Below are 10657 nucleotides of genomic sequence, written 5' to 3'. Positions count from 1 at the left end.
CATGAGTGTTGTATGAAGTATGCCCAAAGTCAGATTGCTCTGTGGTGTCCAGTCCACGCAGTTCCTGGCTTTCTACCTACTTTCCTGGAGGAGTAACTAAAACATACAGCTCACCAGTCTGCCATCTTGCCCCGCCCCTCTAGCCCTGCCTTTTGAAGTCTGTATCATGGGAACTTACCCAAAAGTAGAGAAAGTAGTGTAAACCATTCCCCCTGGACTGAACCCTAGCTTTAACAATGTCACACATTGTGTCAATCTAATGTTTCTTCTACCAATCCTCCCCTCGTTTTTGGTCGAGTATTTTAAGGAAAACCCCAGATACCATGTTATTTCACCCCCAACTACATCAACATCCTGCCTGTTTTGTGGCTGTCAAACAATAAATACCCAGAATTCACTAGCAAAAATCAGCAATGTTACTTTTAATACAGATGTGGTACAGGATGTTTAATTACAGCAGGGCAGTGATTCCAGTTAAATAAAATTAAAAACCTTTATTTTCCCAAATATAAAATTACTAAATTAATGTCTTAAAAGAAAATATAACATGGTGAAAGCTATAAATTATACCAACATTCACCACAGGATTTATGATTTACCAATTACACACTCCATCACTTTGGCAAAAGGATGACAATTTTAAAACAGTTTATAAACCTCACATAGCAAAGACTGTATACATCTCCATATTGCACTTATTTATGTACAAGAATAAAACAGTAAAGTCAAAAGTATTGCATATACTAAGAACAGCACAATTCATCACAAACTTAACGCAGAAGCTGATGTATTAAAAATGTATAGAAATGTGATACATGTATGTACAGAATGCCAAGACTGTATTAACAAACTATATGTACATAATAATATACTGTACTACTTTTTAGTTTTCAGCATAGTTGTGTTTATTAATACAGGCCTTTGGTTCTAAACTGCTTGACTAGTTTTAAGTTCACATAGTTTCTTAAACTTTCGTAGTTTTTAAATGCAATTAAATGAGTACAAAAGCACTAAATCTGGTTTTAACTGGTACAAAAATTACAATGGTTGATTCCCTTACATCAAAAACTAGTCACAAAAATAGTTCTTGCTTTCAACCTGAATGTGCCACAGGGAAAAAATATTTTCAAGCTTCTCCAGATTAGCCTAGAGACAAAAAGGCTAACCCAACCCCAATTTCAGTGCTACTGTTTCTGCTATGTACATTCCATAACACTTGTTTTCTTTAGGCCATTTACTACTCTATAAGGAAATAAAATTTAGCTACAGCTTAAGACTCCTCTGTTAAGATACAATGAAAACTCTGAATATTGCCAGTGGGATTTAAAAAAATAAGTGCACCCTCTTACTACTTCTATAGAAAATCTATGAAACAACCCAGTTCTTTATTTCCTTTCCCACCCATTCCCCTTGACTTCTCCTTGTGCTCCGTCTTCCCCATGTCTTGCATGAGCCCAGTGATAAGCTTTGGAAATCATCCTGAGTTTGCAAATGACAAAGTAAGTCCACACAGAGTCCATGAGGCGCGATCACACAATCGAAGAAGAGCTGGTCATGCCGTGAACCATTGTGCTTGTTGGCGTTCCACTGATGGCATTGAAGATATGAAGGGAATTCGGTAAGACACTTGTCTTCTCCTCCAGGGGGCAAATCTTCAGACACAGAAGAATAAAATTACCAAAGTGTAATGCTGTAAACAAGCATTTCTCAAAATGGTACATTTCTCCTAACATATACAACTTCTTATCCAATTGTGTCATTAGTCTGAATGGTGCTCTCAGACAGCTTGGCTTTGACAGTCTGCAGAGACAAACTGTTAGTTTATCTAGGAAGTGACTATTTCAGATCAGAATTATAAGAAAGTTTTGTTTCCTTCACAAGTTAATCAATGGGAAGTCTTTTAGACTGACTAGATTTAGAGCCTTTTAGTCTCATTTACACATTCATTTCTTGAATCCTTTCAAAATGTTTTCTACTTTTTAAATGCCCAGAAGACAACTGCTTTCCTTTGCGCACTTGTATTGTCACTATATCAATGTCTGCAGTTGCTGCAACTCAGTAACAACTTTACGTAAGTCAGTTTATCAAGATATGGAAAAATAAAATTAAAAAACAACATTACCATCCCATCTGAATGTGTTAGCATGGAGGAGGAAAAAAGTAAGAGAGTTAAAGTGCAAACATTTAAGTTAATTTCCAACAATGAAAATTTTCTAACAAAATGATTATATAATATGATAACTGACACAAATGGTCCTGTTTTCCATTTTGCAAGACCAAAGGGCAATAATGTAGGAAATAGATGAAAGGAGGTATGTGCTGTCGAAGTAATAACATTAGTCTTTTTTTTTTTTTTGAGGAGCATTTATATTTTAGTTAGAAAATGTTTTTTAATAATTCAACTTTATTGAGATATAGTCACATACCATACAGTCATACAAAGCATACAATCAATTGTTCACAATACCACCATATAGTTGTGTGTCCATCACCAAAATTAATTTTTGAACATTTTCATTACCACACACACAAAAGTAATAAGAATAAAAATTAAAGTGAAAAAGAACAATTAAAGTAAAAAAGATCACTGGGTGCTTTTTTTCTTTTTTTTTTTTTTGCCCCTGTTTTTCTACTCATCCATCCATACACTGGACAAAGGAGAGTGTGATCCACATGGCTTTCCCAATCACACTGTCAACCCTCATAAGCTACATTTTTATACAGTCGACTTCAAGATTCAAGTGTTCTGGGTTGCAGTTTGATAGTTTCAGGTATTTACTGCTAGCTATTCCAATTCATTAGAACCTAAAAAGGGTTATCCATATTGTGCGTAAGGGTGCCCACCAGAGTGACCTCTTAGCTCCTTTTGGAATCTCTCTGCCAATGAAACTTATTTCATTTCATTTCACATCCCCCTTTTAGTCAAGAAGATGTTGTCCATCCCATGAAGCCGGGTCCAGATTCCTCCCCGGGAGTCATATTCCACATTGCCAGGGGTATTTACACCCCTGGGTATCAGATCCCACGTAGGGGAGAGGGCAGTGATTTCATCTGCCAAGTTGGCTTAGCTAGAGAGAGGGCCACATCTGAGCAACAAAGAAGCACTCAGGAGGAGACACTTAGACACAATTATAAGGAGGCATAGCCACACCTTTGCAGTAACAGTCTTCCCAAGGGCAAGTCCCATAATTGAGGGCTCAGCCCATCAAACCACCAGTCCCCAATGTCTGAGAGGACATCAGCAACCATCAAGGTGGGGAAGCCCAACACCCCATGCATTCTCCTCCAGCAATGTTCACATTAGTGGTAGCATATAATATTTCTCTTTTTGTGCCTGGCTTATTTCAAGGTTCATCCAAGTTGTCGTATGTTTCATGACATCGTTCCTTCTTACTGCTGCATAGTATTCCATTGTGTGTATGTACCACATTTTATTTATCCATTCATCTGTTGAAGGACATTTGGGTTGTTTCCATCTCTTGGCAATTGTGAATAATGCTGCTGTGAACACTGGCGTGCAGATATCTGTTCGTGTGACTGCTTTCAGATCTTCCAGGTATGTACCGAGAAGTACAATCACTGGATCAAAGGGTAACTCTATATCTAGTTTTCTAAGAACTGCCAGACTGTCTTCCAGAGTGGCTGAACCATTATACAGTCCCACCAACAATGAATAAGAGTTCCAATTTCTCCACATCCTCTCCAGAATTTGTAGTTTCCTGTTTGTTTAATGGCAGCCATTCTAATTGGTGTGAGATGGTATCTCGTTGTGGTCTTAATTTGCGTCTCTCTAATAGCTAGTGAAGCTGAACATTTTTAAATGTGTTTTTTGGCCATTTGTATTTCCCCTTCAGAGAACTGTCTCTTCATATCTTTTGCCAATTTTATAATTGGGCTGTCTGTACTACTGTCATTGAGTTGTAGGATTTCTTTATATATGCAAGATATCTGTCTTTTGTCAGATACATGGTTTCCAAAAATTTTTTCCCATTGAGTTGGCTGCCTCTTCACCATTTTGACAAATTCCTTTGAGGTACAGAAACTTCTAAGCTTGAGGAGTTCCCGTTTATCCATTTTTTCCTTTGTTGCTTGTGCTTTGGGTGTAAGGTCTAGGAAGTGACCTTCTAATACAAGGTCTTGAAGATGTGTCTCTCATCATTGAGTACTATGTTGGCTGTAGGTTTTTCATATATGCCCTTTATCATATTGAGGAAGTTTCCTTCAGTTGCTACCTTTTGAAGTGTTTTTATCAAAAAGCGATACTGGATTTTGTCAAATGCTTTTTCAGCATCTATTGAGACGATCATTTGATTTTTCTCTTTTGATTTGTTAATGTGTTGTATTACATTGATTGATTTTATGTTGAACCATCCTTGCATGCCTGGAATGAACCCCACTTGGTCATGGTGTATGATTTTTTTAATGTGTCTTTGGATTCATTTTGCAAGTATTTTGTTGAGAATTTTTGCATCTATATTCATTAGGGAGATTGGCCTGTAGTTTTCCTTTTTTGTGGCATCTTTGCCTGGTTTTGGTATTAGATTGATGTTAGCTTCATAGGTAGTGTTCCGTTTTCTTCAATGTTTTGAAAGAGTTTAAGTAAGATTGCTGTCAGTTCTTTTTGGAAAGTTTGGCAGAATTCCCCTGTGACACCATCTGTCCCCGGACATTTATTTGTGGGAAGCTTTTTGAAGACTGATTGGATCTCTTTGCTTGTGACTGGTTGGTTGAGGTCTTCTATTTCTTCTCGGGTCAGGCTAGGTTGTTCACGTTTCCAGGAAATTGTCCATTTCCTCTACATTATCCAGTTTGTTGGCATGCAGTTGTTCATAGTATCCTCTTATAATTTTTTAAATTTCTTCAGGATCTGCAGTAATGTCACCTTCCTTATTCATTCTTTTGTTTATATGGGTCTTCTCTCTTTTTGATTTTGTCAGTCTAGCTAGGGGCTTGTCAATCTTGTTGATCTTCTCAAAGAACCAACTCTTGGTGTTATTTATTCTATTTTTTTTTGTTCTCTCATTTATTTATGCTTTAATCCTTGTTATCAATTTTCTTCTACTTGATTTAGGATTAGTTTGCTGTTCATTTTTTAGCTTCTTCAGTTGATCCATTAGATCTGTGATTTTAGCTCTTTCATCCTTTTTGATGTATGCATTTAGTGCTACAAACCTCCCCCTCAGTACCACTTTTGCTGCATCCCATAGGTTTTGTTATGCTTTGTTCTCATTTTCATTTGTTTCTACATATTTACCAACTTCTCTTGCTATTTCTTCTTTAACCCACTGTGCTGGTTTGAATGTATTATGTCCCCCAGAAAAAGCCATATTCTTTGATGCAATCTTGTGGGGCAGACATATTAGTGGGGATTAAGTTGGAACGTTTGGATTAGGTTGTTTGCATGGAAATGCACCCCACCCAACTGTAGGTGATAACTCTGATGAGATATTTCCATGGAGGCATGGCCCCACCCTTTCAGGGTGGGCCTTGATCAGTGGAGCCATATAAATGACCTGACAAACAGAAGGAACTCAGTGCAGCTGAGAGTAACAATTTGAAGAAGAGCTACAGCCAAGAGGGACACTTTGAAGAATGCACAGGAGCCGCAGATGAGAGACAGTTCGAAGATGGCCGTTGAAAGCAGACTCTTGCTCTGGAGAAGCTGAGAGAGGACAAATATCCCAAGTACAACTAAGAGTGACATTTTTGAGGAACTGCAGCCTAGAGAGGAATGTCCTGGGAGAAAGCCATTTTGAAACCAGAACTTTGGAGCAGACATCAGCTACGTGCCATCCCAGCTAAGAGGTTTTCTGGACACCACTGGCCATCCTCCAGTGAAGGTACCTGATTGCTGATGTGTTACCTTGGACACTTTATGGCTTTAAGACTAACTATGTAACCAAATAAACCCCCTTTTATAAAAGCCAATCCATCTCTGGTGTTTTGCATTCCGGCAGCATTAGCAAACTAGAACACTCACTGATTGTTTAGGAGTGTGTTGTTTAACCTCCAGGTATTTGTGAATTTTCTAAGTCTCTGATGGTTATCGACTTCCAATTGTATTCCATTGTGGTCAGAGAATGTGCTTTGAATAATTTCAATTTTTTTTTTTAAATTTATTGACACTTGTTTTATGTCCCAGCATATGGTCTATTCTGGAGAAAGTTCCGTGAGCACTAGAGGAGAATGTGTATCCTGGTGATGTGGGATGTAATGTTCTATATATGTCTGTTTAATCAAATTCAGTTATCAGATTGTTTAGGTTTTCAATTTCCTTATTGGTCTTCTGTCTGGTTGATCTATCTATAGGAGAAAGTGATGTGTTGAATTATTGTGGAAACATCAATTGCCTCCTTTAGTTTTGCCAGTGTTTGTCTCATATATTTTGTGGCACCTTGACTGGGTGCATAAACATTTATGATTGTTATTTCTTCTTGTTGAATTGCCCCTTTTATTAGTATGTAGTGGCCTTCTTTGTCTCTCATAACATCCTTGCATTTAAAGTCTATTTTATCTGAGATTAATATTGCACTCTTGCTTGTTTTGGCTGTAGCGTGCATGAAATACTTTTTTCCATCCTTTCACTTTCAATTTCTTTGTGTCCCTGTGTCTAAGATGAGTCTCTTGTATGCAACATATTGATGGTTCATATTTTTTGATCCATTCTGCCAATCTAGATCTTTTAACTGGGGAGTTTAATCCATTTACATTCAATGTTATTACTGCAAAGGCATTTCTGGAATCAGCCGTCCTATCCTTTGGTTTATGTTTGTCAGATAAATTTTTTCCCTCTCTCTCTTATTGTCCTTTAATGAACCAATACTGAATCTCTTTAGTACTGAACCTTTCTCCATCTCTCTCTCTCCTTTCTTTGTTTCTCTGTTGCTAGGGCTTCCTGTTGGTAGGGCAGGTCTTTTATTAGTAAAATCTCTCAGAATTTGTTTGTCTGTGAAAAATTTAAACTCCCCCCCAAATCTGAAGGAGAGCCTTCCATGGATAAAGAATTCTTGGTTGGCAATTTCTCTCTCTCAGAATTTTAAATATGTCGTGCCACTGCCTTCTCACCTCCATGGTGGCTGCTGAGTAGTCACTACTTAGTCTTAATTGTTTCCTTTGTATGTGGTGAATTGCTTTTCCCTTGCTGCTTTCAGAACTTGCTCCTTCTCTTCAGTATTGACAGTCTGATCAGAATATGTCTTGGAGGGAATTTATTTGGATTTATTCTATTTGGAGTTTGCTGGGCATTTATGCTTTGTGTATTTATGTTGCATAGAAGGTTTGGGAAGTTTTCCTCAACAATTTCTTTGAATACTTTTTCTAGACCTTTACCCTTCTCTTCCCCTTCTGGGACACCAATGAGTCTTACATTTGGATGTTTTTTTTATCTATCATATCCCTGAGGTCCATTTTGATTTTTTTGTTTATTTCGCCCATTCTTCCTTTTTTTCTTTCATTTTCCATTTTGTCATCCTCCAGGTTGCTGATTAGTTGTTCAGCTTCCTCTAGTCTTGTACTATGAGTATCCAGAATCTTTTTAATTTGGTCAACAGTTTCTTTTATTTCCATAAGATCATCTATTTTTTTATTTACTCTTTCAATTTCTTCTTTATGCTCTTCTAGGGTCTTCTTCAGGTCCTTTATATCCTGTGTCATGCTCTTCTTCATGTCCTTTATATCCTGTGCCATGCTCTCATTGTTTGTCTTTAGTTCTTGATTAACTGCTCCAAGTACTGCATCTCGTCTGATCTGATTTGGGTATTTGGGTTTGGGTTATCCATATCGTCTGTTTTTTTCATATGCCTTGAAATTTTCTGTTGTTTTTGGCCTCTTGGCATTTGCTTAACTCGATAGGGTTCTTTTAGCATATGTAGGGTAATTCAAAGTCTAATCTCTAATATGCAGATCTACAGCTTGGTGGCATACACTTTCTCTAACTAACCAGCAGGTCGCATACGTGAGCCACCTATTCCCCTCAAGCCAGTTCTCCCAAACTTCCTTTGTGGTGTGTGGGGGACTGATTCTTGTGGGGGTCCAACTGGTGCACCAAGTTTGGTTATGCTGTTGGCGCTGTCTGCCCTGAATGTGGGGTGTGTGTCTGAGTGGTTAGGGAGGGAGGTTGGCTTTAATAATCAAACCTCCCGGGTGTTTCTGGAGATTTAAGGCTGTTACAAGAGTCTAAACCTTCAGTTCAGTCTCGCCATAGACTGTCTCTGCCGCTGACCCACAAGTCCTTGGTATTGGCATATGGTCCCTGGGATTTCCGAGTGGGTCCCTCTTCCAAGCTGTGCCCTTCAAGGGCCTCTGCTGAGGGAAGGCTGTGCTATGTCACAAGTGCGTGCTGTCCCTCAAGGGAAGTTCTGGGCAGCCGGGCCGTGTAGGTGCGTTCCCAGCCTGCTGTAAGGATGGTTGTATGGGGCACATTAATTTCCCCCTTTTTGCACAGCTCTGCTTTCCTAGCTCCAGGCAATTAGTTGTGGGTGCACGAAAGGCTACTGTCCACTTCTGATATTGTGGTGTGTGCGCATGATGCTGGAAACACTTCCCATCACACTGGGATTTTTGGTGCGGCTCTGGGCTGTGGCGCCGGTGCCGGGAAGGAGTGTTCCCAGCCTTTCAGGAAGATGGCTCTAAGGGACGTGGTTATTTTCCCTTTTTGGCTAATCTCTGCCTGCCTCGCTCCGAGACAATTAGCAGCGGGTGCGTGAAAGGCCATCATCCATGCCAGATACTGAGGTGTACCCACAGCCCGTTCCTGCTGCGCTTCACTGTGCAGTTCTTGCTGCCGTATCCGCAGTCGCTCGTGGGTTTTTTTTAAAAAAGTACTAGTCCGCCTCCAAATGCCAACCCACTGTTTCTCCACACCGCAGTGTGACTGCCAGATATTCAGCAGGCTTACTTACTCATTTCAGGATGCAGACTCCCAGTTCCACCAAGTGCACAATCCCTGTGGATTTAGCAGACCTTGTCCAGCTGGTGCTTTGCTGGAACTGGTGTTCTGGGACACTTTCCGGCTTTTATCTAGTATTCTTCATGGAGGTGTTTTTTTTGCTCTGTCTCTCTTAACCGCCATCTTCCGGAAGTCCCCAACATTAGTTTTAAAGACTGGTATAGTGACTCAGAAGAAGGCAGATTGTGACTTACGGAGAATGGAACACAAAAGGCAAAAATGTGGATGCTGCTCTTTGACATTCACTTTGTACCCTGGTCAGCTGTCCCTCTGATGACTACTGAGCCGACATACATAATCCTACCAAAAATAATAATAGATGAAAGAGGCAATAGCAATGTCATAATGAAAGATGCCCAGAATGATAAGGGATATAGAAGAAGTAATCATGAAGAATCCACTGGAGCATACAGGTCAGCTGTGAACAGCCAAAAATTGAACAAGCCTATTTTTAAGTGGCAAAAGACATTTAATGCAACAGATAATTCCTTAAGGCAAGCTGGCAAACCATGTTCTTTCAAAAGACTGGGTGAATAAAGACAGTTGTAATATCCATATTGGTATTGCTTTTTTGTGTGAGATTTTTTTGGGCTAGTTTGATGTGTGGAGAGACAAAGTTTATGAAATATTGTCACCTCTACAAACAAAGATGAGCAGGTAGATGCTGCTCTCTTTTACTCGCTTTAGATCTTAACAGATGGGCAATCTGTTTGCTGTTCCCCAAAGACCCTGGGGTTAGAGAGTAGCAGGGGTGTGGTATGCAACATCATTCTACTGATATCAAAGTTCTCGGAGGTTAGTTCATTGGAAGGAGTACTTCCAATTCCAACTAATTTAGTCCCTAAATGAGAAGAATTCCAAGTTGTCAGAGCCAGTTTGGCGCTTACCTGCTCATGCATAATTTCAGAAAGCTCTTTTGCCATTTCCCTGTAGTTGGCCTTCATTTCTTCCTGATACTCTAACTGGTCTTCTTTAATCAGACGCTCATTTACTGCTAAGGCTTGACCACAAGCTTCCACAAATTGCCTGAAATGGTGCAGGAGAGGGAAATAAAGGCATACAATGGACAAAGAATGAGTCCAACTAGTAGTATCTCTTTCCTGATTGATGACAGAACTTATCAATACTTGAGAAAAAGATACTTTCAGTGTGCTTTACCTGAAAACTTCTTTAAGCAATTTCACTTTGTTGTCAGGATACCTCTTTGTGTTTGTGTCATCTAAGAAAGCACGAGCATATGCTAGTGGACCAGCATTGACCTAGATAAACAACCAAGAATTAAAATTATGTTCTGAAGAAAATTACCAAGATCGTATATTCAGGTTCAGTTGGCATGTGCTAAAAATGCTGTTTGAGTGAACGGGTTAGTCATGATCCCCATACCACTTAGGAACTTGTAACCTCAAAAAGGAAATAGTGAATAAAGCTTTTATTCTCATATATCATTTAATTTTATCATCTTAGTCACCCTATGACATAGACAGGGCACTTATAACAGTGGTTTGTTTCATGTAGGAATAGAACAAGGCTTGGAGAATTTAAGGTTGAAAGTCAAACAACCAATAAGCAAAATACCTGGGATCAGAGCTGGAGTCTTCCACTACATGTCAAAGATTCTTACAATCAAGGTATTTAGGTCACTAAAATTTGTGCTACACTACACTGAATGAAGGCAACAATGTGGTACAGTGACAAAATTTTAAAAATAGT

General features: G+C 39.1%; 1 protein-coding gene across 25 annotated transcripts in view; it reads right to left on the bottom strand.

The window, feature by feature from the left end:
- Positions 1-393: 393 nt before the first annotated feature.
- The window catches only part of DOCK9 (dedicator of cytokinesis 9), a 299763-nt gene continuing 289499 nt past the window's right edge, over positions 394-10657 (bottom strand). For all 25 annotated transcript variants that reach the window (XM_037800399.1, XM_037800409.1, XM_037800417.1 and 22 more), the window contains 3 exons: positions 10106-10206; positions 9835-9973; positions 394-1652 (listed from right to left, as the gene is read on the bottom strand). In XM_037800399.1, the coding sequence (XP_037656327.1) occupies positions 1530-1652; positions 9835-9973; positions 10106-10206 (363 nt within the window). In that variant the 3' untranslated portion in view covers positions 394-1529. The remainder of the gene's footprint in view (positions 1653-9834; positions 9974-10105; positions 10207-10657) is intronic.

This window comes from Choloepus didactylus, chromosome 12 (assembly GCF_015220235.1).
Source record: "Choloepus didactylus isolate mChoDid1 chromosome 12, mChoDid1.pri, whole genome shotgun sequence".
NCBI classification, from domain to species: Eukaryota; Metazoa; Chordata; class Mammalia; order Pilosa; family Megalonychidae; genus Choloepus; species Choloepus didactylus.
Note: the sequence above shows the minus strand (reverse complement) of the source record. Positions and strands in the feature narration are given on the sequence as shown.